This window comes from Symsagittifera roscoffensis, chromosome 4 (genome assembly GCF_963678635.1).
Source record: "Symsagittifera roscoffensis chromosome 4, txSymRosc1.1, whole genome shotgun sequence".
In the NCBI taxonomy this organism is placed as follows: Eukaryota; Metazoa; Xenacoelomorpha; order Acoela; family Convolutidae; genus Symsagittifera; species Symsagittifera roscoffensis.
In genome coordinates, this window is record NC_087065.1 from 24,384,796 (window position 1) to 24,409,760 (window position 24,965).

Sequence of the window (24,965 nt, forward strand, 5' to 3'; positions counted from 1 at the left end):
AAGTGCATATGCATGAAAAAGTTAAGATGCTCTTTGCGAAGCTAGTCGGTTGTTTTATGGGTGGTTAGAGAATTTTATGGGTGGTTAGGGAAGCATGACCTTGTATTTGCCAGTCGTTGAGCTTTGTCGCAAATCCAGATATGGCAGGTAGATGTGACAGATCCAGATATCAGTAAGTCAAGAGTATGCGTGGACTATAAAGTTTAGTGATCCAAAAGTTCGCCAATAGTGTAAGTTGGATTACTTCGCAAAATTGAGGGAAGGATCAAAAACACACTAACTATTTACGTTTGTTTCGACCCTTTATTTGATTTGAACACTAAGTGATTTAAACACAAAGAGTCTATTTGTAACCAAAAACCTGTGCAGCTTGTTGAGATATTTGCTTAAACATATTAATATGGCTGGTTTTTCATTCAGAATTTATTGATTTAATTTCTTTTATTTACTCCTCTTATTTCTGCCTTTTTTCCTGGTATTAGTGGCCTTGTGGCGCTCCGGTACTGACGCTGCCCAGCAATCATATGATTGCTGGATCAAAACGCACGTGCGCGGCAATTTGCGAGGTGATCCATTGCAAGAAAGTCATAGCTTATTGGGTGCTGGTTATATGCGCTCTTTTCAATTTAAATAATTAACCTTCGGGTTAGGCCTCCGGGTTGGTTGACTAAAAAATTAATATGTCTTGCGTCAAAGGTTTGCTTCAATTAGGCTACAATTTTTGGTCCAAGTTGGGATGCTAATCCCTATCACTGTTTAGGTGGCCCAAGGACAATGTTTTTTGACAATTAATGTTTTGGATTTTTTGAGTATAATTTTTTTGACGAAGTACGATGTTTTGACCTATAAATATAGCGTCTTTTTCACAATATGAAGTAAATTTTGAAACAGTTGGTTATTTTGTAGGCTTATTGTCGATGTTTTACTGGCTGAATCTCAGATCCTGGCGTTGAGAAAGTGGGAAAAGTGGTCTTTTTTCATTTCTTTTTTATTCCGTATTGATATCAGCGACTCAAAGTTTGCAAAGATCGACAGAAATGTGCAATTAATTCACACCCCACTTATTTCGGGGGTTTGTGGGTGCAATATTGCGAGAAATTGGCCACCCTCTCTCTAAAAATTTATAATTTTGGTACCGATTTAGGTCTCATTTTTTGCGCTCTGCCTATTTTTGAAAAAGCTGTACAGGTGAAACTTAGTATTTTTGGTTTTATTTTTGGATAAATTCAAAATCTCGAATGGAGAAGATATAATCAATTGATGATTTTCTTTCTGGTTGTCATAAAATAATATAAGAAGAACTCTGAATTGACGCCTTGCCTCTTGGTCTTTTTAAGCCACCATATGTTTCTTTCTAGCTTGGCTCTACTGTAGATCTAAGTTGGTCTTATACGCAATCGAAGTAGAGTTGAACGCACGTACACAAATTCAAATACCATTTGATTTGCTCTATTGTGTAGTTTACTTGCTTTAAAAGGTGATTCAGCTATATTTAAAACTTTTAAAAATGCTGTTAAACGCACGTCTTGTGAGGAAATTAGAGTCGCATTCCCGTAACGTTTCTGGAAACTTATGTAATATATATTTAATTCAGTAAACTACTAGCAAAGGTATTGCTTAAAACGTTTTCTATTAAAGACCATTGTATTTCCTGGGAAACATCTGCCACGTATCTAACACTGTTGAAAAAGCACGTTATTGTAAGATTTATTTCAAGCCATACATAAGAAACGGCTACAAAAATCGTGTATTTGAATATTTAAAACTATCAGTTGATTGAGCCATTAGTTTTGTTGAAATGTCCGGTGAGAAAGTGCTGGAGGGGGACATCAATGTCCTTGCTTTTGATGGCGGCGGCTCCAGGGGCTTAATGGAAGCCATTATTCTGGACAATGTCATGAACCTAGCATCTTCAATGTACTACAAGCCAGAAAAAGTACTACGTTATTTGAATGAATACAAAGAATACCAGGCAAAAAGGTCAATGTTTATCAAGGAGTGCATTGAGAAGGCTGATTGCACAAATGCTCAGTTGATTCATCCTACTGAAGTTTTCAACTACATTGCAGGTAAATTGTCGAATTTTTGCTCTGAAATTTTTTTTTATGGTTGAATTGCAACAAGCTGACGTTAAACTCTGATAAAACTACTCTAATTAGTTTTGATAAGAGTAAAAGTGCTTCTTACCTCAATATAATACTAAATAACACTGTTCATAATTCTGGAGTAGTTTGCAAATACTAACTTATCATTTCACAATCTTATACAAAAAATAAAAGCAAAATTGGATATACATTGCGGAATTATTTCCAACTTGAGACATTTTAATCGGAAATAGTTCAAACGTCAATTCATTAATGCAATATGGCTTTTTGGTTTGCGGTTGTAAAAATTATAACATTTAACCAAATTTTAATGATGCTGGCAAAATTCTTCGAATGATTTACATCACAAGAAAATTTGAGAGCATTACTCGAACATTTATCGACAATAATTTGCTTGCTGTTCATGAGCTCTACGTGTATATTTTACTAATTTTTTGGTCATTCTCTATAATGACACCCGACATCTTTTTTGAACTCCATTTTTTAATTAAAACTTAAGTTCCTAATACAAGAAAATAGAGTTTTTGTACATATGATCACCTATTCTGTAAAAATAATCACGACGTTTTGTTTTCATAAGTTTAAGGATAATTACATTCTTGACAATAGTGATTTTGCGCATAATAGTGATCTAGTAGTACAGAATATTGATCTTATAGTGATCTAGAATATTTCATTAAATTTTTCCCCTCAAAAGACCAAAACTGAAATCCTTGATTAATAGCTATCAGAAGCTGTTTTGAGTTCGCGAATCTATCCTGGAAATATGCCACCTAGTTCTTCTTAGTTTTCGAGAAATAGTACTTTTTATGAAATTTGAGTGATTTTTCAAAGACTTCGAAAAATTTTGTAAAAACGTTGTTTTATTTTTTTTGTTTTAAGGGTCTAAAACATAAGCCTAAATTCACGGCGAGACGATTACCTAGTGCAGCCTCAGGCTAACCTTGACATAGTGTGAAATAAAGGAAATATCTTTAACATAAGTAATTAAATAAATTTGCAGTTTTTTGGCATTTTTGGAAAATTTTGACGATAAAAATTGCGTTTTTTCTGCGCGTTCCCCCTTCAAAATTAGTACACATTGGCGTTAAAGGCGCCTTTAGAAAATTTTTAGGGTTGGTCGGCCTAAAATGTATTTCATAAAATAATACAAAAGGGGACCCCGTCCGACCAAACTTCGCCCCCCTAAATGCGCCCCTGCCCATGCGGGTTCTTTTGTTATTTGTTGTACGATCCAAAAATGCCAAATGGTTACTTTAGGTTTAGTTTTTAATGAAAACCCATATTTTCTTTTGCCGGAAGTGATTTCAATCCACCATATCCCTCCATGATGATCCATTTTAAAAAATACGGCATGATAAAATTTGAATCATATGACAGAAAAGAGTATTGCAACTGGGAATCGTTTGACAGAAAAGGGTATGCAACCTGGAATAAACCGGGAACTGTATGCATACCCGTTTTTATCAAATTTTGGTTGAAATTTTTTTTGCGCTGAAGTTGAAGTTTTTGGCTTTTATTAGATAGGCTGATTCAACTCATCTTGCGTCGTTTGAAGGGAAATTTCATACAGTAATAATAGGATTTCATGCTCAAATAGATTTTGGTTGAAATTCATATAGCTCAAGTTTGCAAGGCATCAATTTTTCAGCTCTTTCGGTTTGTTCTTTTTTTTCAACTGAAATAAGTGGGACCAATCATATAAACTAGTTTTGCCAAGAGACCAAATAAGTAATCTATTATCCATTCAGTTTCTTGATGTGTTTCATTCAACTTTAAAATTGGTTACGAAGAAAAATGGAATATTGAATTTGAATAGTTCGGGAAAGAGAATCAGGCTTATTTGTGTTTATGATAACACCTGGCTGTTATCGAGACAGCACCCATTTCCAAGAAACTGGATGCGGTTTTTTGTAATAGGACAATCAGAAAAAAAAAAGAGTTTTAGTTTGTTTTTGTTAGAAAAATGCCTTTATTTGGATCGTTTGGTTTCATGTGAATTTTTTTTTTTGAAATTTTGATCATTTGGCTCGTGAGATCAAGTCTTGATTGTTAAGAGCGAGTTTTGATCCAAAAAAAAAGTTTATATATGTTATTTTGAATTGGAAGTCTGGACGCTCTTGACATACTGTTTAAAATTGCTTATATCTGGGATCCGCGTATTGAACTCCGGCTTTTTCTCTGAATTCCCAATTAGATTCTCTCAAACAGCTTGCAAAAGCACCAAAGACTGTTCTCTCAAACAGCTTGCAAAAGCACTACTTTGCTAACATTTTTAAGCCGCATTTATAAAACAGAAATATTTATAAAACAGTCCAATAATCATTAATGGTGGTTTCAGGGTTGTTGAAAGTTTTCATTTAAAAAAGTTGTTTTTTTTCGGAGCGCGCCACCTCAAAATTAACCTAATTTTTATTTTTTTTTAAATAGTGATTTTTTATTTTTTTAAATAGTGAGAGGGAGAAACATGGTTAATAGCTCTGAAAGTTAAGTAATTATAGGTTAAATCATATGCAAAATTCGCAAATTAATTAGAAAGAAAGTTCAATTTGAAAATTAAGCACAACAGAAAAGAAAAGACGTAGTGTTTTTTCGACCCAGAACTTTCTTATAATCCGATTTAGGGCTTTTAACTGTGATACTGCGAGTTTGTGGAGCTTCAGTAATTAATGGTTTTTGTTACCGAATGCTTAATGGACTGATAATGTATGTAAAGTACGTGTTGCTTGTTTGTTTTCAGGAACTAGTACTGGATCCCTGATTGCCTTTGCGTTGGTCGGAGGGAAGAAGTCAAACTATGAAAATGAAGAAAGATGCCCAATGTCAGTGAGCGAGGTAATCGAAATGTATAAAGCGCTCCTTCCAAACGTCTTCCAGGCTCATGAAGCACCTAACAAGCGCAGAAAACGAGACTGGGCATTGAAGAAATTGAATGAGGTCGTCTCATTCGGTATTCCATTGTATCCCTACTCCATTGAAAGTATTGCCGAGGAACTCGCAAAACAATTTGATTTTTCAACTACTGATCAAATTGAGAGCAATGGGTGCATTGCAGGGGCGGTAACATTGGAATTGAATCAAGACACTGATACACCAGATGTCCTGAAAATACTTGACTCTTACTCAACACCTAAACAAGTTGTGTATGAAGTTTTAGCTGCCTCGTGTGACGCGCCGGTGTGTTTCAATTTCCCACGTCAAATTGACGGCAAAAATCACATTGATGGTGGATTAGGAGGTAGGAACAGCACTCTGTAACGCCAATTTTCATACAATAAAGGGTTTTTCCATATTTTTACGCAATCCGTCTAACGCCTGTGTTATTGAACAACTTGAACTACCACTTAACAAACTAGTATTCTGATTTGAAAAGCTTGGATTTCAAGGAGTTTCTCGTTCTGTTAGGAGCAATTTTGGATGAAAGATTTTGAAATGCTGGAAAAATAGAGGTTTATTTATTTGCAAATTGCATCAAATCGGAATAATGACTTTTTTCGGTTTAACAATTTGCCAGCCATTTGAAAGATTAGTAAATAATGAACTCATTCAGACTTCTAAGCTTCTCTAACGCACTTGGTTTAGAGATAAAAATTGAGACTGGGACGTCTAATGTCGTTGGTTCGAATCTTACCACGACCTGTTTTTCAAACTGAAAAAAAGAACGTTTGAGCTTGTTTGTCTGCTTATGTTTCGTCAGCTTAATTGCCACATCACGGAGTTTTTTTTTGTGCTCTAAATAATTTTCATAGTAATTGAAAATATTTTGGATTGACTCCTGTAAATTGTTAATTTTTTAAATCTGATTTTTTGCTTGTTATTTCCTTTTTTCCGCTATAAGTTTATTTAGCCTCAAATGTATCGATATCATCTCAGCCACCTGAATTTGTGTCATTTGAAAGAATTTTGATCCTTTTTGGTGCTTTCGGAGGGGAAGCGTTAAATTTTAGAATTTGAGAACTTTCAAAAATTTTTCATGACAACAATTTTTTTTCGACTCAACGGGAATTCTCAGTTTTTTTTGGCCTAAATACCGCTCGATAAATATTTTGAACACTCGGCGGCGACAGTGTTTCTGAAATTGTTTTTCTCATTAATGATCATTTTAGGCAAAACATTGAAATAATTGTAATTATGGATTTTTGAAATATTTTTACGCTTGCGAATAGCAAGCGTTATCAAATCAAAATATAGACTTTTTCGGGTTGACAACTAGTTTAACTACATCAATGAAATCACTTGCTGCTATGTTGATATGCTGCTGACATGCTAATTTTCTTGAAAATTCGTTTGAAAAAGCAAGGGTAATGCAATCGGGTACTGCAATCTAGACTTTTTTCCCGTAAACTTGGTCAACAGAATGACTTCCAATTTCGAGAGCTCCATTTTCAGCATGTTGCACTGTGAAATACGGCATTCGTCTCTCTATTGCAAATCGCAGCAAATCTGTTTTGAGCACGTGAACTTTTTAAATATCCGTCCTATTCGAAATTTGCTTATAAGGTTGGTTGTAGTTTTACAAACTCTTGTTTTTATTTCGTTTTTTAAAATTTATTTCTCGATTAATTTGGCTTGGGCTGATGTTATTGTGGCTTATTGGCTTCAATTTGCGTCGTTCCGTAAGAAAAAAAATGTGTATGTGTGTGCGTAATGAAGTTGATGGGCTTTTTATCAGTTTTGAGTCTTGTTTTTTTAAATAATTTTTATGTTTCTTTTTTCTCCTTTTCTCGGTATAATCCTTTTAGTCTATCTTTTCTGGGCTATTTGGCCCCATTTTTTTGTCGTTTAATGAGTGGAAAACATTGTGTGTGTATGTATTTTGAAGGGTATGGGGTTTTGACAACATTTATTAATTTTCAAGTTTTTTAAATTTTCGGCCTCAAGGGGTTTCTCTCAGGTACTCTCGGTTTGTTTACAGCTTGGTTAGCTTCTCTTATGATCCTTTTTCTACTTTATATTGTATTAGTGTAAGTTTGTGATACTTCTTTTAAAATTCGTTTTGGTATATATCGGCATTTCTGATTTTTGTTTAATTTGTGACTGTTTTCTGGTGTATCGCAAGTAGTGCGAAGCTCGGCTTCGCCTCTTTGTTCAAATTGGTTAACAAAAAAGTCAAATTTAATCTTTCGGCCGGGGCATTTCATGTAAAGGTAAAACACGAGCTTTAGACGATAAAGGTCTGATGTTTTAATCCGGGCTGGAACCTCTTTTTTTAATTTGGAATTTTCTGTTTTTTGTCGGCATAGATCTCGTATCAAGAACTCACTCTTTTTCTAGATTTGGTTTTTTTATCTTTCTGAACACCACTAGTGGAAGTACCTGAGTAAAAAAAAAACGAGGACATAGCTGCAATTTTTTTTAAAAATATTTGCTTTGTTCTGTGTGCACGGAGTTTTAGCAGATACGGGTGTTTCAATTTTTAAAACCATTGAAGTAAAGCGCTTTTTATCGATTGCTCAAAACCAGCTAAACAAGGATAAATAAATTAATTTTGAAAAAAAATTTTTTTTCAGTTTTCTTGTTCTTTTTTTTTGTTGTTGGAGTTTATCTTTGATGATTCTGAAGAGCATGCTGTTCTAATCCTGTTGTATCCGAAGTGGTGCGAAGTTCAGTTTTGCATCTGTGTCAGTTTGTTTTTGGCTTTGTGGCTTTTCTCTTTCTTAAAAAATTGAGAGGTTAAAAGGGAGCAATGCTTTGGAAATTCCAGGCATTCGACTTCATTGCACAGGTGTGCAGTGGAGCTTATAAGAATTGATCCATTGATAACACGGAGGGCTTGATTTTAGGTGATCTGCGGGTGACTAATAGAAGTTTTGCTGGCGGCGTGTGGTGACAGATCACTTGCAATGGGAGGCAAAGCATGGGGTTGGATCTAAAGTAATCCTTTGAGTTTTATGGGGGGAGAGGCTCGTTTTTAAAAAGACAGTAGGAGTTTTGTTGAAATCTTTGTTTTATCACAAAAGCAGGGTAACTTATCCTTAAGAGGACACAAATGCTAACTGGAGGTGAAAAAATCAAAAAAAAGTCGGTGCATTTAATCATATAATGAGCACGCAGCTGCCTCAACGTCGGGGCGAAGGGGTGGAAATCATCAGCGTATGAGGTGAGGTGAACGTTTTTTGGTGGCGGAGGGGCGTCGTGGAGCTGAAATCTAAAAAGAAATGGTGATAAAAACAAAGCACTGGTGAACAACACAGTGAACAACTCTGTGCGGGGATACTTGCTTACAAAAAATGGTGGTGGCTTTTCGACCACAATAAGTAGTTGCTTAGCAAGCGAACTATACCTCTCGGCAGCTGCGTGTCTTGAATGTGTTCCACTAGTATCACACCATATCAAATCCTTTGGAAAGGTCAAGTGTGGCGAGAACAGTACGTAAGGGAGAGCGGTTTTGGTTAAAGCCATCACTAATAAAGAATTCTAGTGCGGTTGTGGTGGAGTGAAGTGGGCGGAACACGTGTTGGTGTGTGGCATTTGAGAGATGCTTTGTTGAAATGGGATGAATGAGCCTCTCCAAAATTTTGACTGCGCGCACCGTAGTTAATTAGACCTGTACGATGTAGAAATTTTAGTCTTCTTCAAGTTTGGGCAGGGCGATAACTTTGCTTTTGAAGTTTTTCCACATTTGGGCGATAATGCTGTCAGACAGGAAAAGGTTATTTAAGTAAGTCAAGTAATCAAGTGCAAGAGGTCCGAGGTGTTTGAGGTGGAAATTACAAAGGCGGAGACCATCCGGAGCGAGTGCTCGTGAGGGTTTGCTATCCGCAATGGCTTGTTTAGTTTGTTGAGGGAAGAAAATTGGACTATCAGACAGAGAAAGTTTGCGTTTTGCTAGCCTGAATAATTTGTCGGAGACATAGTTCCTAGCATTTTTAATTGCTTATTAAACGCTTTTGCTATATCAGTGTTTGAGCTTATAGTTCTAGAGCTAAATGTAATGGGGTACCTACCTACCACAGGGCTTGATCCGTTTAGGGAGTGTGCCATTCTCCAGAAAATTCTGGCACCAGTGCGATAAATTTAGGTCTGGAGAAATTTACGCTGTTTAATTATCTTGTCTTTTGCTGTCTGAATTATGAGTTGCGAGTTAATTTAGGAAGATGTGCAACGAGAGCAGCAAGAGAAGTGGACTCCAGAGAAAGAGAAAGTAGTTGCGGTGATGCCCAGCGGGGATGTAGTGGCGTGTTGTCCTGAGCACCAGATCCCGTAATATGTTATCGCCCGCCGCAATTGAAGAGGGAATCCCGCTGCGAGGAAACCCGCCTCTTTCTCCCTGGTAAATTGGTGCCAATCAGCTTCAAGAAATTTATGTATGTTTTTTCCTGAGAAAAAGGTATGTCGTTATCGAGAGGTAGTTCGATAAATAATGGGAGGTGGTCGGAGCCTAGGGATTTGATTGGGGTCCAGGATGCAGTAAGTAAAAAAAATAACGATTGGGAAATCAGCAGAGGAAGGTTGTGGATCAGAATTAAAAGGTACTTTTGTTTGGGTGTTGTCCTTTAATGGCGCAAAAGTGGATTCCGTAATTTCATTGGAAAGTACTTGACCACGTTTATCTTCGACATAAGAATTCCAAAGGGAAGATTAGGCGTTGGTGTCTCCCAGTACCAGTCCATCAGCAGGAACTAGGAGTTCAGTATGGGATGGGGTATAAGTGCGAGGACAACTAGATCTGGAGGGTATGTAGAAGTCACTGATACGAAGTTTCGACAAGCTGGCTAACAAAAATACACATAGCCTCTAGCGTACCGTAGGTATTCAAAGTAAGTTTTTCGTACTGTATAGATTCATGGATAGCAATGAGGAGGCCACCACCCTCTTTGTTTCTGTCTTTACAGATGAGTGAGTATGAAGGACCTTGGGAGAGGTTACCACTTTCCTGGAAGCGAGCAATTTTGAAACTTGTTTTCCTGGAAGCGAGCAATATGTATTTGATTCTGGGCTCGGAAAGCTGCGATTTTGGAAACTTTCCCAAATATTCCATTACAGTTGAATTGTAGCAGTATTCTGAGGGTTCCTCTAGTCAGTTGGGTGTCGTTTACGGAAACGGTCGAGGAGTTAATGGGATTAGTCAGTGGTGGGTTCTGGGAGCGAGTAGGGTGGGCCGGTATAGGCAACAGATTCGATGTTATGTGATTGGGGAAAATTGTTACCGGGAGAATTGGTTCCGGGTAGACGTAAAACTTACGTAGAAGTGCAGAGGGTGCAGTAAAAATCGCGGTTATGATCTTTTCAAATTTTAAAGCCGCTGAATTTAAAATCTCTGCAGCCACATGTGACACCAGACATTTTTTTGGTTACGGTGTATGTTTTGGTTGTACGGGGAACAACTGTAGGGACCAGGGTTTGGATAAATACCCGAGCGAAGGAGTAAGTTGAGTATTTGCAGACGGAGCAGCCTGACCGGCTTCAGACGCTCCGTAACCGAAAAACCGGAGGCTTCTGAGCTCAACTCGACCCATGGGAGGGGGTGTGACGCCATTTGCAACCTCGCGAGCCAGGCAGTCGAGTCCACCATTTAAAGGATGCGTCGTTTGGATCCTCCTGTTCTCTATCTGCTAGCATGTAATGATGTTTGTGATATCACAAGTGGTGAGAAGCTCCGCTTCGCATCTGTGTCTCACAATTCAGCTTCTCATGAACTGGATCAGCTCACTCGTTTAAAGCTTTTAGTGTTTCAAGAAAAAGTTTCTTTTTTGTCCATGTTCTTTCATTTTAGTTCCCAAAGTGCACTTGCAAACGCTTGCTTGTTATGTTAGAAATCTACTTTTCCCAAGCTAATTTGATTAAAATACTAATCAACCATTAAGCACTTTTGCTGCTTAGCTTTTAAGTTTTATCTGCTTTTTAAGGTTACCAGACAGCAAAGCGCTTTGGCGTAATTATGAAGAAATTTGACTCTGCTTGTGGTCGGTTCGAAACTTATTTTTGCCAGCGAGCTTGGCATAGTTGTGTAATACCGTCAGTCCTTTTTTCCAATGCAACTCAACCAAATCAATGCCGAAGAACTTGGTGGAACTTTGCTGCATAGCGTTTTGGCATCATCTATTTAATCGCATGGTTTGCATCCGCTTTTTCGGTGGTTAGATTTAAAAACAGCGATTTTATGTGTCAGGATTTGGGATGCTAAATCTAAGTGCGGGTGGTATCAAGTAGATACGATTTTAAAAAAAATTGCTGCTTATTTTTTTAAATTTGTTTGCTAATTTGTTTGAGTAGTTTCCTTTTTTTGTATTTTCTTGTACTCTCAATCTTTTTTGCAGTTCTCGCTTCTTTTACGAAAGCGGACCTCGTCTCTGTGCCATAATTTTTGATTTTGAAAAACATAATTCTGTTTTTTTTTCTTTGTTCTCTTTTCGAGCTTCCGCCGTTTTGTCGCAAGTAATTTTAAAGTGCGCCCTCAAGATCGCTTGTAGAAATGCGATCAAAGTACGGGTCTGCTTGAGAGTTTCTTTTTCTTTGCGTGTTAATGCACTAATTGAGTGTTCACTTGTTAAGGCTTGGTGGTATTCAGAAAAAATCTGGAAAGTTGTTAACGCTTATTTTTATAATTCAGGTGTTTGATTTTTGACGTAGCCTACTTCGAAGCCAATTGCTGGTTGCAAAAAAAAAATTACGCTCGCCATTAACAAAATAGGTTTTGATTTTTTCAAATTTACCATTGATTGATTTACTTTCTGATCCGGTACAATTTTGTTAAATGGGTGAGCTCTATCAAATGGTTATTATTAATTATCAAAAAGTTATAAATTATTTGGTTATAAAGTTATAAATGGAAAGTCTCTGAAGATCTCTAATTTGATGTAGTTCAGTTCTTTATTACATTTTATATTCTATATTATTATGCGAGTTATAAGTTCGCCAACTCTTTTTTTAAAAGTTTTTTCTTAATTGGATCCTCCTCATTTTGCGTCATTTGAATGTGACCTCTATCTAAGTTTTGTCGGCTTAGTTGCCGCTCGGTAAGTGATTTTCAATGCTTTTTTTTAACAGCAGTGATTGTGTCTTGTTATGTTTCCTTCTAATTGAACAGCAATTGTGTGAAGTTGGTGGTAGATGTATTTTTTCGACTTAGTAGATTCTGTCTAATTTCATGTCTGCTAGCTTACTATGCTAAGTTTTTCTTGAATCACAATTGCTGCGAAGCGCCGCTCTGCCTCTTTGTTTAAAGATCGGAAATAAACGATCAGATATTCATTCGAAAAACTTCGGAAAAACAAAATCAGTTGTTTTTTACTACGTTAAAATACCTCTCGTTTGCTGAACTTTGGTTTTGAAAAATCCCATTTCTTTATTCTCAGTGCAATTCACTAAGTTCTTTTTAGCGTTTTGTTTCTTACAAATGTAAATTATTTTGTTCTGGTTGGTTGCAAAAATCCTGGACTATTTCCACGCTTTCTTAAAAAGGGCTTAGAAATTGTCCGCTAAATCAGTCCCCAACTTCTTTTTGAGAATTTTTGAGCGTGCTGTTAGAATAAATTTTGTTCCGTTTTTGGCTGAAACAATCGGCTTCGTTGTCAATTTATTCGCCTGTAATTTAAGTTTCAGTTTTAAGCGTACGTGATATCTATAAAAAGGTAAATTATGAAAAACCGAAACTCAAAAATGTAAAGGGTTTTGAAACAAGTTTTACCCTGCACGGTTTTATTGTTCCGAATTTTTATGATCGGTGTGTTTTTTTTATTCAGTCAATTTTCACCGATCGAAATAATATTTTTCGACAAAAATTTAAACCCCATTGAAGATATCGACTTCCTGCCTTCAAATGTAAAAAGATATTTCACCTCCGATAATATTTTGTAAAGTTCTGGAGGTTTGAAAATCGCCAAATTTGCCATATTCTGGACTAAATTGTGCGCTATTCGAAGAGTTTATTCTTAATGCTGAGAGCGTAACGCGAATTATTTATGCGTGGTGAGTTATCCCGCTCAACAAAATCGTTCCCAATTGAATTGAGGCTAGCTAATTGGTCGTAGTAGTTTCGTACGGGGGCTATTCTCATGCGCGAAGGACCGACTGGGCGAAAAAACTCATGGGCGAAGGACCGAAAACATAATTAGCCGAAAGTCAATTTCTAAAAAGAAGTAGTTGCCATTCAATAAAAATGAATTAAATGAAGCAAAACACTTGAAATATAAAATTTATTCCAATTCGGTGGCGGTCAGTGACAATTTGAAAATTATGCATATTTTCCACGGGATTATAGGTACCTCAAATAAATCTGCAGGATCAAGTGTTGTTATTTTAGAGAGCCTGTTCAGTTTTTATTGAAATTTCGAAAAAGTCTTCCTCAATTTTTTTGCGTGATTCAATTTTTTTTAGCTGGCCGAGCAAAACGCCGGAATGCTGTCGTCATGAGTTCGTTCCGTATTTTTTTACGGCATCAAAACTTAGAATAGTTAGAGTGATATATTCTTCAAAGCCCTTTCTGTTGTGATTCGATCAATTTTGTGAATTTACTTTTTATCCAGAAAAACCTAAATAGAGCAAGTAAAGCCAGTGAGTAAATCAAGAAGCAGTTTGTTCAGTAAAAAAACTAATTTTTGAAGCTTCAATAAACTCTTCCGATTCGCCTAAGCTTCAAATTTTATTAATTCTAATACATTGCAAATATCTTTTTCGGTATATTTGCACAGATAATTTTAACCAATAAACGTCACTAATGTTCTTAGTCTGTCACTTGCACTAAAAAACTTGTGTGCCAACTATTTATTTTATTTCAAAAAAAAAACGCGCGAACCCTTGTGTCATTGTCCGGCAATTCTTATTTGTAAGTCGATTTGCGAAATAGTTCTTGTACATTTTTGCATCAATTTTATGTTTCTACTTTATTTACTTCATAAATAGGATTTAGTTCAGTTGTTAACTGCTTTATTGCGATACTGTTCTAGGGAACTGCCCATTGGCTTGCGCGCTAGATCGAATTGGGACATGGCCCAACTGCAAAGTGAACTCTGTTCTCTCTATTGCCCCGCCCCCAGCTCACAATCCGTTGGAAGACATCACACCAGACTCTCCGATTTTTAGTCAGCAGATTTCGGCATTCAAGTTCATTGCGTTCCATCTAACCAATGGAGCTGCTATTTACGAATACCAGAAACGTAAACATCCGGATGTTGTTTTCAGAAGAGTGACGCCGCTATCAGAGAAATCACGCAAGGTATCCTTTGATGAATCGGAACCCGATGTAATCGCCGAAGCAGCTCAGGGAGAAGTTAGAAATAATAATTTGACATACCTGAATCATATTATTTCGGCTGCCTCTATTGTGTTTTGCCGTAAGCTGAACTTGGACATAAATACTGAACAATTGTGTTTGTTGATGAATGTTTCTTCGGGCCTGATATCATCTGAAGATTGCATCCCGAATGAATGCTTCTATATCTACAACGAAATTCTTAAATGGTCTGAAAGATTCAGTAAGTATTTCGTTATCACATGAATGTTTTAATGATTGCGAGTGGGATTCTTTAAAACAATCAAAAAATTGTATCAACATTGTATCGATAAAAACTAAGCTGAGTTTTTTTGTGTTTCAGACTAAATTAGACAAAAATTAATGAGGCTGACCTCCCATTTTGAATCGGAACATTCTGTACTTCTTGCGCAGCAACCTGTCCTTGATACATTTTGTCTTTTCTAGGGAATACGTTTTTAGAAAATTATTTTTGTTATTTTGAAAGCGGAGCGAAATCTGCAGCAATTAATGGACTAGTTTTCTTTGTTTTTCCAAGGTTTAAAATAATTGTTTGTTGTTTTCGAAGGTTCAATATTCTATTAAGTAATCAATGAGTTCTGATTTAGTCGAACCTGTTGAAAATGTAAGCGAGTATTTGCGAAACAACAAGTTTGGTCTAGGAGGTACAAAATTCAACCAGGACTCCTCAAGGATCGCGGAGTTGAAGAAGATAGAAGAAAAAAACAACGAGTTGAATAAAATCAACAATAATTGTACAAATAAGTATTTGGAGCTGGTGGACATCATTGACGAACTAGAGACTAAGATTAAATTGAATGGACAATCTGAAATATCAGAGGAGCTCGAAACTTTGAAAAAGTCTATGGAAGAATATCGAACATGTGCGAAAGATTTGAATAACAAGTCGAACTATTTGTTGAAGATGATGAAAGATTTTACCGTCTACTTGGAAATGTCAATGAAGGAGAAGTTAGAAGTTGCCGACGAACTTGGACCGAAAGAACCGTTTGAAGATTCGCCAGAACCAGAGATGAACGAACAGTTTCAAACTGGCGAAGACAATGTCGTTTCTCTCGATCCAAATCAAAACGCGTATGTGGAAGAGGACGATTTGAATTACTAGATTGCGTTTATTTATTTGAACAATGCCTTCTTTTGATTGTTAACAAATTAATAGTTTTGTAAAATCTGTCAATCATTGAGGAAAAGACGCTGCATAAAACTGATGCATAAAGTAAAAAATCTTATATTGAGAAGCACTTAGATCTTCAGGTCAATTTACAGCAGCAGAGGTTTTCTTTCTCTAGAGGTTTGTCATTCGATATGAGGCCCAGTTTTTCAACATGTCAGTTAGTCAGGGTTAATAATTGTCAGTCTAGTTTTCAACCGAGAAATTGAAAAAATGTTTTGTAAGTTTTTTTTTTTCTCACTAAATTTTTTTGCTCGTTTTTGTCGTTTTCGCATCTTATGATATTGGTTAATGTTGACGCATGGTTGATGAAACTTATTAAAATGATCTGGCTGAATGAAAACTTATTTTGTTTTGGAGCCGTCAATAAAACAGTCAATCGTAATTAGTTTATTATGTGTTTTTGTCGTGGAAACATAGGCATAAGCAACACAAAGGAATTTGAATTTATGATTTCAAAATTGCTCTTTGGGGAGCCTATGAACTTGGCTTGGACCGTACCTTGCATAAAAACAACGGATCACGGAAATGAAAAAATTACTGAGCCTAGATTCGAAAAATGATAAGTTTATGGATGATTATGTAGTTTTTTGTTCTAACGACTCAACAAGAAATGAACGAATTGAAGAAATTTTTGTTGGTCGAGACGATTTGAGTTTTTTGTTCAAATGTTAGTAACATCAAAATGTTTTCACCTCCAAGTTTTATTTTCTTGCGGTTTGACTTTGGATTTCTCATTAAGTTCAGTTTAAATAAGTTTTGTCTTCAATGGTGTTTCTAGATAGTCGGTTAGACACGAATTTTTTTTTTGAGTCCTCTGAAGGATCAGTAACCCTTTTTTATCTGACAAATAAGACTTAATTAATGTGCTGTTGTCTCAATAATGAGACTCTACCGCTGAGCAAAAATCTCAGAATTTCAGGCGTTCATTTTTGACCGATTCCAAAGTCTGTTTCTCACTGCAAACGTCTGCCGCAGGCTCAACCTCGTTTCAAACCTGAGAAACTAATTTTAACTTATAATGCCCTATCAGACCTATACTTGATTACGCTTCCTGGTCTCACCTATCCAGTAAAAACCCAAAATCAAGCGCTTCTTGTCATTGCTGGTTCTACTTTCATGGGTTCCACTGCCCATTTGCACAGTGAAGTTGCAATACTAAATGTCAAAAACTACCACACTCTTTTAACCCCTCAAGTTTTATCTCCCTTTACCTTTCCAACCACTTGACAGTTTTTTCACACTAACCTTCTCTCACTCGCCCAGTAAGTCCATCTGTTAGGAATCACTTCAAGGAAGAACTTACAAAACTTCTATCCGACCCTCCGTTGAATGAAAACCTACCCCATATCTTAATGACCGAAACAAGGTCTCTTCCCTTGAAATAATTTAAACGTATTTTAAAACGTAGCCACAAAAGGCAGGTAAACAAGTTCCATGCCAAAGCCTCTCCCCCAAATTTGACTTTTCAGTATCCCTCGTGACAAATCTGTATCCGTCCTACCTCAATTGGCCCTTCAGAACGATTCTTTTCCAGAAATACTGTAAGCACTCACTGTATGCTTTTAAACACTTACCTTTACCGCCTAGACAGTTCTCTTTGTCATCCATCACCAACATGCTCACAAGCACCCCTTATTCATCGCTATCCTTTCAAATGTTCACAAAACCCTTCCCTAATTTTCCTGCAGTACTGTGACATGAGTCGGTGGATGCCGCGAAGTTCCTGAGCCTGTAGATGGATATTCTAGCATTAGACTGTAATCAATGAAAATGGTTGATTGTTTATGAAATTTTGTAATGAAGTGGACTAAAAAAGAGAAAGGAACATATTTCAAAGTTGTTGAAATCCACATTGTGTTATTTTTTCAAAAGTTTCGAAAAAAAACTTCTTAGATCAATTAACACAATTGAAGTTTTTCAAACCTATCGTGAATGCCGTGTCTTGCGAGTCAGCCCTCAAATCGTTTTATGCTGATATTTTTAAGGTTCCGATAATTGAAGATTTCTAATACACTTGCGAGAGCAACTTTTTTATTCTGGGTAACTATACTTTTCTTCCCATCTTACAAATCTGTAAAAATTTGAGTTTGCTCCATTGTAGAACCTTGAAACAACAGTCAAAACATAAACGAGAGGTAATGCAATTGCCTTTCAACCCTAAGCTCTCCAGTTCGAGTACCAGTCGGTCCTTGTTTTTTCAATATTTAAACTTTTTTCAGAAAAATTGATTTGCCATACTTTCATCTATCTCTGTCATCTGTTTTGTCGGCTCCTTTGCCACATCACGAACTTTTTTGAGCAGAATTCTATTTTTTTTGTAGTTGCAAGGGTTGTAGATTTGCTTTTGTAATTTGTAACTTTTCTACACGTGACGTATATTTTCATTTCTTTTTTCACTTAGAAGCTTTTTATTCGGCCTAAATGGTTTCTATTTATATTTTATTGTCTTATCTAACTTTTTTCTGTAGTTTTATGGTCCAAGAATGGTTTTTGATTCTTCATTCAATCATTTCATTTATGCTTTAAAAGTTAAATTTTATAAATTGGCCGCTGAGAAAGAAAGCTGTTCAATCAAGAAAACCTGTTTTAATTGGAATCTTTTCTAGTGTAGAAGTCAAGACCTGCTTTTTGCAGAAAAAAGGTTTTTGACTTCGGTGATTCAAGTTTTTGAACTGCAGAAGCGGCGACTCCTAATTTTCGTAGGAGAAATTTTGTCCGGAGGAAAATTTCAATATCTCAAATTTTTTCACTCTTCTAACTTATTTTAGTAGAGAAACCACTAAGGTTTTGGGCAAAGTCCAATTTTTGAAATAACGCATCTCGTTACGCATCGGTATAACAATTTCTAAAATATCATACACGTACCTCCAGTTTGACTCGGCTTCTAGTTGTCTTTTATGGAGACAAACGAAAATTTTGGTTCACCTAGTTTTTTTCAACTTTTTTTCGACTTTTTTGTTGTTGTCAGTTACCTTTCTATTATATAGCAGTCCAAGTAAGACTTGAGTTTTGAGGTTTAAGTTTTTAGTTTTCAGATGAATTTTTTCAGTTCTTAGTCCTTCAATTTTAGTTTTACAAATGATAGATGCCTATTTTAAGAACAATTGATCGGGATATACTAGGCTGCCAGACAGAACTTACTTTTTTGAGCTATAGACTCTTCATTAAAAACTTCGCTTTTGTTTACTGCAGAAAAAGTAACTTTTCTCTTGGGTTGTCTTGTCGTTCTTCAATGGTTTCAACACAATTGCCTCTCAATACACAGTGTTATAGAGCTGCAATTTTGGAATATAAGACTCTCGTTTTGTGGAATTTGAAATCTGGAACTTTTCATATACAACTTTTTAATCTATTATCGAGGCTCTTCTTAAAAAGGGAAACTATTGCCATTCCTTTTGTGTTATATTTGTTTCAATGTATAACTGCTATCAGAACCTTCATGGTTTTATGAGTTGAAGCTGTAAATATGAGTCTCACCCGCTGACATTAATCTGAAACAAAGTATATATTGATGCACTGCAAAAACATCTAAATTAAGTTAAATCATATTGCGGGTGAGACTCATATTTACAGCTTCAACTTAATTTAGGTGTTTTTGCAGTGCATCAATATATACTTTGTTTCAGATTTATGTCTTGAATGACGACTTGCCAAGATTTTCTGCCCAGACGGCCCTCTTGTCAGCGGCCCGCAACCCCTTCCCAGGTCAGATCGTCAGTGCCTCCTTGACAGAACCCCGCTATTGGCACCCAGAGATCTCCGATAGCCGACTCAGATCCTCAAAATCCAACTCTGAGAAGTGAAAGGTGGGATAGATTAAAGAAGCGAGAAGCTTGAAGACGATGGCAAAAAGTAGAAGCAAAAGCACAGTGGAGCTGCTAAAAGATGCAGATGACCTCAAGATTCAATTGAAAGACCAGCTGGAGCTTGAAAATAGCGCTTTGACAAATTTGCGCCATCAGTTGCAGTTTATATACAGACAAGTCTTACTTGATGACCTTGATTTCGCGATTGGAAGGAAAGTTGACATTGAATTATGGAACAATTGTTTTCGACAGTTCATAACTGCGAAACAGCAGAAGTCGAAGGATCGCAAGAATCCGAAAAGGGCGGAAGCGCAAGCTGCTTTGACGTCGTTTTTGGAGTCTTCTAATGGGTTTTATGTTCTGATGTTACAGGAGATGTGCTATAAATTCAAACTAAAGGACGTTCCAGGTTTCGCAGACTCAAGAACATTGGGCTTATTTGCATCTGACTGTCAAGTCGCAAGTGGTAATGATGTTTCAAAGATACCAAAAGCATCTTCATGTCAATATATAGTGCAGGACTGTTTGATTCATCTCGGAGACATTGCGAGGTACCGATGTTTGGTAGAACAAGCGAAGGGTTACTATGAAAACGCGATTCTGCTGGGACCGCTGAATGGTAGACCATATAACCAACTGGGGATCATTCTGCAAACTAAAAATGAAGATCTTCTGTCCACGTTTTTCTATTTGACGAGAAGCCTCACTGTGAAACATGCTTTTCTAGGGGCTGTAGCGAATCTGACGACAACGTTGACAAAAATGTCTCAATACGAGGTTCCTGAAAAGCTGTTAGCAGAAAAGTCGGGGCCCGATTTAAATATTTTCGAGCAAGTGTTCTGTTATTTCAATGCTTTGGTTTTCTTTTCGCAAGACATTGGCTTTGCGAAAGACGCAAAAGATTATATGACCACCAACTTTTTGTCAGTTTTCAGCGAAAACTCGGGAACAGTTTCGTGGAAGTTTCTGGTAAGATTAGTTTACGTGTTGGTGTTTAACATTTGGTCAATTTTGCATTCTGGAGATTCCATTTTGGCAAAGTTTGCAGTTGATTCTCGGCGTTTTGATTCCGCGGAGCTTCCCTCAGTGGAACAAGGTTTTCTATCGATTGCACTTGATTTTATTTTCTCTACTTTTGGAGTTTTCTTGAAGAAGTTATCAGTACCCATCGAAGGAAAAGCGTTGGTTAGAAGCCCCATTTTGCCCGCATTGAAGATCTTGACCGATTGGATAAGTCAAAACTCATTTGTGATGAGTTTCGAAGAGTTTGAGAGACGCGATTTCATCTGGCCCCTTCTGGTTAATGTTCTCAACTCAATCTCGAAAGCAAGCGAAGACCTAAATGTGAATTTGGATGAAGTTTTGAATTCTAAACCTTTGCCTGAAGATTTTGAGGTGCAAGGATACCTTCCGTTGCGAGAATCACTGAGCAAGTTGTCCTTGCCCTGTAATAGCAATGGTGTTCTGAAAGGCTCCGATGCTATCAAAGAGAGAATTAGAAGAATTTGCCTGAATGGAGAGAAATTTTGTGAGCTACGGCCTAAAATGATGGAAGCAGTTTATGTCAATGGAAAGCTGTGTTTTGAAACGCTTGTTACTGCTACGGTTGACAGAGACGAAATTGAGTCGAGAAAGCGATTTTTCAGCAAAGATAGAGTTAATAGAGGTCCCCAAAAGTGTGAAAACAAACCGAAATCTGGAAGCTCGGCGGCTCAATCAAATTTTAGTAAGAATACAACTACTACGAATGGCGCGCTAGCTCAGAAGACATCTTCAAATAAACCCAATTTTTTAGAAAAAGGAATTGAGCAAGAAGTAGATCAACCAATAGCTCTCAATCAGCAGTCATTCAATTCTAACTCTCTGGATCGAAATCGAAGCAATGGATCAAAAAATGTCACCTTCGGAGTGGAACCGCCCAAGACTATTGATCGTACTCCTTCGCCTTCTAAGAATGTGAATGTGATGTCTGACAAAGACTTCCCGAGTTTGGAAATGAACCAAAGAATAGGAGACAGGTCCTCATTTAACCGACAGCCAAGTTTCTTGCTGCCTACTAACACGCCAGTCATTCGTGCTCCGGTGGCGCAAGGTCCTCGTTTCTCGTCGCCAAGAATGGCAATGAGTTTCCCGGGGCTGCAAATGAATCCAAACATGAACCATTCTGCAGCTTCTCAGAACCAAATGCAAGAACAGAAAGATGCACATTCGCCACCAGGTGTTCCAAGGTATTCGCAACAAAAGCGTGAGCCGATGGTCAATAATTTTCTAAATATGTCGAATTCTGGAGTGATCGGGGGTGGGGGTGGCGTTTCGAGTAATAATCGAGGAAATAACAGCCAGTCCGAGTCGCTGTTCCCATCGGCAGTTTTGCAACCAGGGTTGTTTCCGCCGTTCCCGCCTCCACCGTTGCCGTTGGATGCGATACCAAACCAGACAAGAATCGCAAGCAACAATAATAATTCAGAAGATCCGTTTATGAATTTTGCGCCTGCAAATGTTCAAAGCAACAATAACGCTATGCAGCCAAATAAACCAATGCGAATGATGAGTAATGATCAGTTTCCGCCGTTTCCTCCGAACGCGTTGATGAATGCGTCCTTCCAGAATGTCCCGAAACAGCAGAATAAAAACAACAATATCCAGATGAATGGCAACCAGAGGCAAAATCTTAACGGCGCAAATTTTGCTAACAGTGTAAGTTTATTTGCCAATAACGAGAACTCTCGAAGAATGAACGAAGGATCGGTGAGTTCGTTTCAAGGTAAAAATGATTCACACGCTCCTCCAGGTTTCGACTCCTTCTTTCCCGCTTTCTTGAATAACCCTCCCCCTCCCAGTCAGCCGGTTGGTGACTCCAGAATTACAAGTGATAGATTTCCGCAGTTTATGAATCAATCATTATCTCGGCAGAATTCTATGAATCAAGACATGAACCAAAGGAGTTTTATCGCGAATCCAGGGAAACTGGTTCGAAACGACAGTTTTCCAGGAAACTCTGGAGGAAACTTCCAACGCCAGGGTTCAAATCCAACCTCCTTGCCGAGCTTCGATCCAATTTGGTCGAATAGCCCTATATTTGCAGGACTAAACGGTATAAATAATAAGAACCCCCCTGACCTGATGTCGTTAGATACTCAGAAACCCTTAACCACCAACAGTAACATGGGAATGCAGCAACACATGATGATGAATAAACAGAATTCCGGGTCTAGTATTGCGCAATCGCTTTTCGAGTCGGCAAACTTGCAGAACAGCCCAAGTACAGTCCAAAGAAAGAATTCGGACAGCGATGGAAATAATCTGCTGGCTGGACTGTTCGGAAATATGAACACATTTGACAGAAATGCAGCGAATGTTCCGGGTCCTAGTTTCAACGATTTCATGCGTTCGCAGGCGCGTCAGCAGCCCAACATGCAAAATCAACATGCGTTTATGAATTCGCGCTTCGAATCAAATGGCTAACATCAAAAATTAGGACTTCTTGGATGTGAGAAAGTTGGAGCTGATGTTTTGGAGACGTTAGAAAGGTTTAGTCAGAGGATTCGTGAACCATCATAGTATCAGTGGATGGAAGATTTGTTCCCGAGCGTGGTTCTTGTAATAATGGAACGAGTCTGTTGAAATACAGTTCAATCAGCATTCGACTAAACCATTCCTGTGATACTTTATTATGATTGAAGCTGTCTAAGATCCAAAGCGATCCAAGACTCGATGCAGTTTAAGATCTGAAACATAGGCAATGAAACGGTTGTATAATATTCCATACTCAAAATAAAATTTTGAAATTGATCTGGTTTTTAGGTAAATCTAGTTCAAATTCAATTGAGCCCGTTTCGTTGCCTAATTTGAAATATCTGGTATTCTGTTAAGCGCTTCAGAGCTTTAATTAAATTGTTAAAATCGGGATGTTTTGGGGATGAGACTGAAATATTAGGCACTTTTACTGAGTTTTAGGCTTTTTGTTATAACCGAGTTCTCTATTGAAAGTTTTGTTATAACCGAGTTCTCTGTTGAAAGTTTTGTTATAACCGAGTTCTCAACATAAAAAAGCAGATTGTGACGAAAGTATTGGAAGATATGGCGAGCGAGCTTTTTTTGAGAAAGCAATTTTCATTGGAGAACCATTGTTGTATAATGGGGAACCATGACTTTTTGTCGCATACATTTATTTAGAGGCACTTCTAAAAAGAAGACTCGCCAACTACTTGTCGGCTGGAAGTTACAAAAGAATTGAGAGCATGTCTTTTGTTATCGCGAAATTTAATTTAAGAAATCAGTTTAGACATTGTGCTGCATGCCACATTGAGTTTTTAAATAGTTGATTTAACTCTCACTATTATGATTTTTATTACTATTATTTAGAAAACTTACCTTTTGTTGGAAAAATTTCTGTTAAGAGAGTATTGTTAAAATCATTTAATGCATCATCGTTTTGCCTCTGATATGAGAGTTCTCTCGACATGGACGAAACCATCAATTTCGGCTATCAGTCAATACTTTGCAAAAGACAAAACATGTGGATTCCGTTTTCTAGAATTGGATTATTAGTTGTATCAACAAATCGTTAGTCTTTGATTATTTTTGAAATCAGAAGGCTTTTTTACGAAGCTCGAAAAGTAAAAAAAAATGTTGTTGTAGCTTTTAAAAATTTAATCTTCGATTTTGTCTTTGTTAGACTGATAATTTTGAAGGACTTCCAAAAACTTCCAATGAAGAACTTCCAAAAACTTCATGTTCAAAAATTCTTATTCTTGGTTCGATGCTTATTGTAAAATGTTCAGGAAGGAATATTTTGGAAAAGAAAACAAGAAAAAAAATTTTGGGCAATAGTTTGTGAGACTGCAGATTTTTCAATGATTTTGGCTTATTTTTTTTTAAAATCTTGTTTGTCGCTGGTTATTACGTTTCATGATTTTTTAAAGCCTGTGAGTAACAATTTGTGTTTCGTTCTAGTTAAAAGATGAAGTCGAAAATTTACTGGCAAGGTTTTTGAGCGTTTTTAGAAAAAATCAATGTGTTGAATTTTTCTCGAAATATTTCAGATTGTTTTTACGGAGAGTTGGGAATCTTTTTGGGTCTCAATAGTTTTCTGCAAGATTGGATCTTTTTAAGTGACTAGGCTATATTAAATAGCATTTTTACTATAACGCCAGATGTAATCAATCCGTAATTTTTGGCTCTTTGCTGCAACTTGCGTTAGTTTCTTATTTGTTTAATTTCATCTTATTTGATCAGTTTCGTTAATTTTGCGGAAAGAATCGTGTTGTTTATCGAATGTCTTTTCGAATGTAGCATTTTATGTTGTAAATTTTGACTTAGGAGTGTCAGTTCATTCTGATCACTCAATTGAAACCAAAGCTTTATCTAACTTTTTAAAATTTCTCATCGCATGTGATATGATATGAAGCTCAGTTTCTGTCCAATCATGGCAAGCAGCAACACTCTGCATTTTAATTAAATTAAATTAACTTGCGCAGGAAATTAAAAACAGGAAATTATACAAAACGGAAATCATTTGACCAATAAAATTGAATAGTTTTTAGTTGTTTCTTTTGCCAGTTTTGGTTTTTTGAATTTTTGGAGAGTAATTTATTTGAGCTGTCAGATCAAATTATTTTACTGTGGCGAAATTAACTTGAAGTTGAGCTTTATTCAAGCATTTT

At 36.8% G+C, this 24,965-nt stretch overlaps 2 protein-coding genes across 2 annotated transcripts; both read left to right on the forward strand.

The window, feature by feature from the left end:
* The first annotated feature begins 74 nt into the window (after positions 1-74).
* On the forward strand, positions 75-15,587 carry LOC134843742 (uncharacterized). The gene is made up of 4 exons (XM_063859998.1): positions 75-2,069; positions 4,846-5,343; positions 13,994-14,521; positions 14,907-15,587. The coding sequence occupies exons 1-4, from the start codon at positions 1,799-1,801 to the stop codon at positions 15,422-15,424; spliced, it is 1,815 nt and encodes a 604-aa protein (XP_063716068.1). The 5' UTR covers positions 75-1,798; the 3' UTR covers positions 15,425-15,587.
* A 3,536-nt stretch (positions 15,588-19,123) lies between these two features.
* LOC134845283 (nonsense-mediated mRNA decay factor SMG7-like) lies at positions 19,124-23,058 on the forward strand. The gene has a single exon (XM_063862228.1). The coding sequence runs from the start codon at positions 19,336-19,338 to the stop codon at positions 22,762-22,764; it is 3,429 nt and encodes a 1,142-aa protein (XP_063718298.1). The 5' UTR covers positions 19,124-19,335; the 3' UTR covers positions 22,765-23,058.
* Positions 23,059-24,965: the final 1,907 nt, after the last annotated feature.

What these genes read in the sequence shown, in the direction of transcription:
- LOC134845283 (XM_063862228.1), top strand. Translation starts at nt 19,336, where the DNA reads ATGGCAAAAAGTAGAAGCAAAAGCACAGTGGAGCTGCTAAAAGATGCA.
- LOC134843742 (XM_063859998.1), top strand. Translation starts at nt 1,799, where the DNA reads ATGTCCGGTGAGAAAGTGCTGGAGGGGGACATCAATGTCCTTGCTTTT. An exon ending in CATTGATGGTGGATTAGGAG is followed by an intron (nt 5,344 to 13,993) that starts GTAGGAACAGCA and finishes ATACTGTTCTAG; the next exon opens with GGAACTGCCCATTGGCTTGC. An exon ending in TAAATGGTCTGAAAGATTCA is followed by an intron (nt 14,522 to 14,906) that starts GTAAGTATTTCG and finishes GTTCTGATTTAG; the next exon opens with TCGAACCTGTTGAAAATGTA.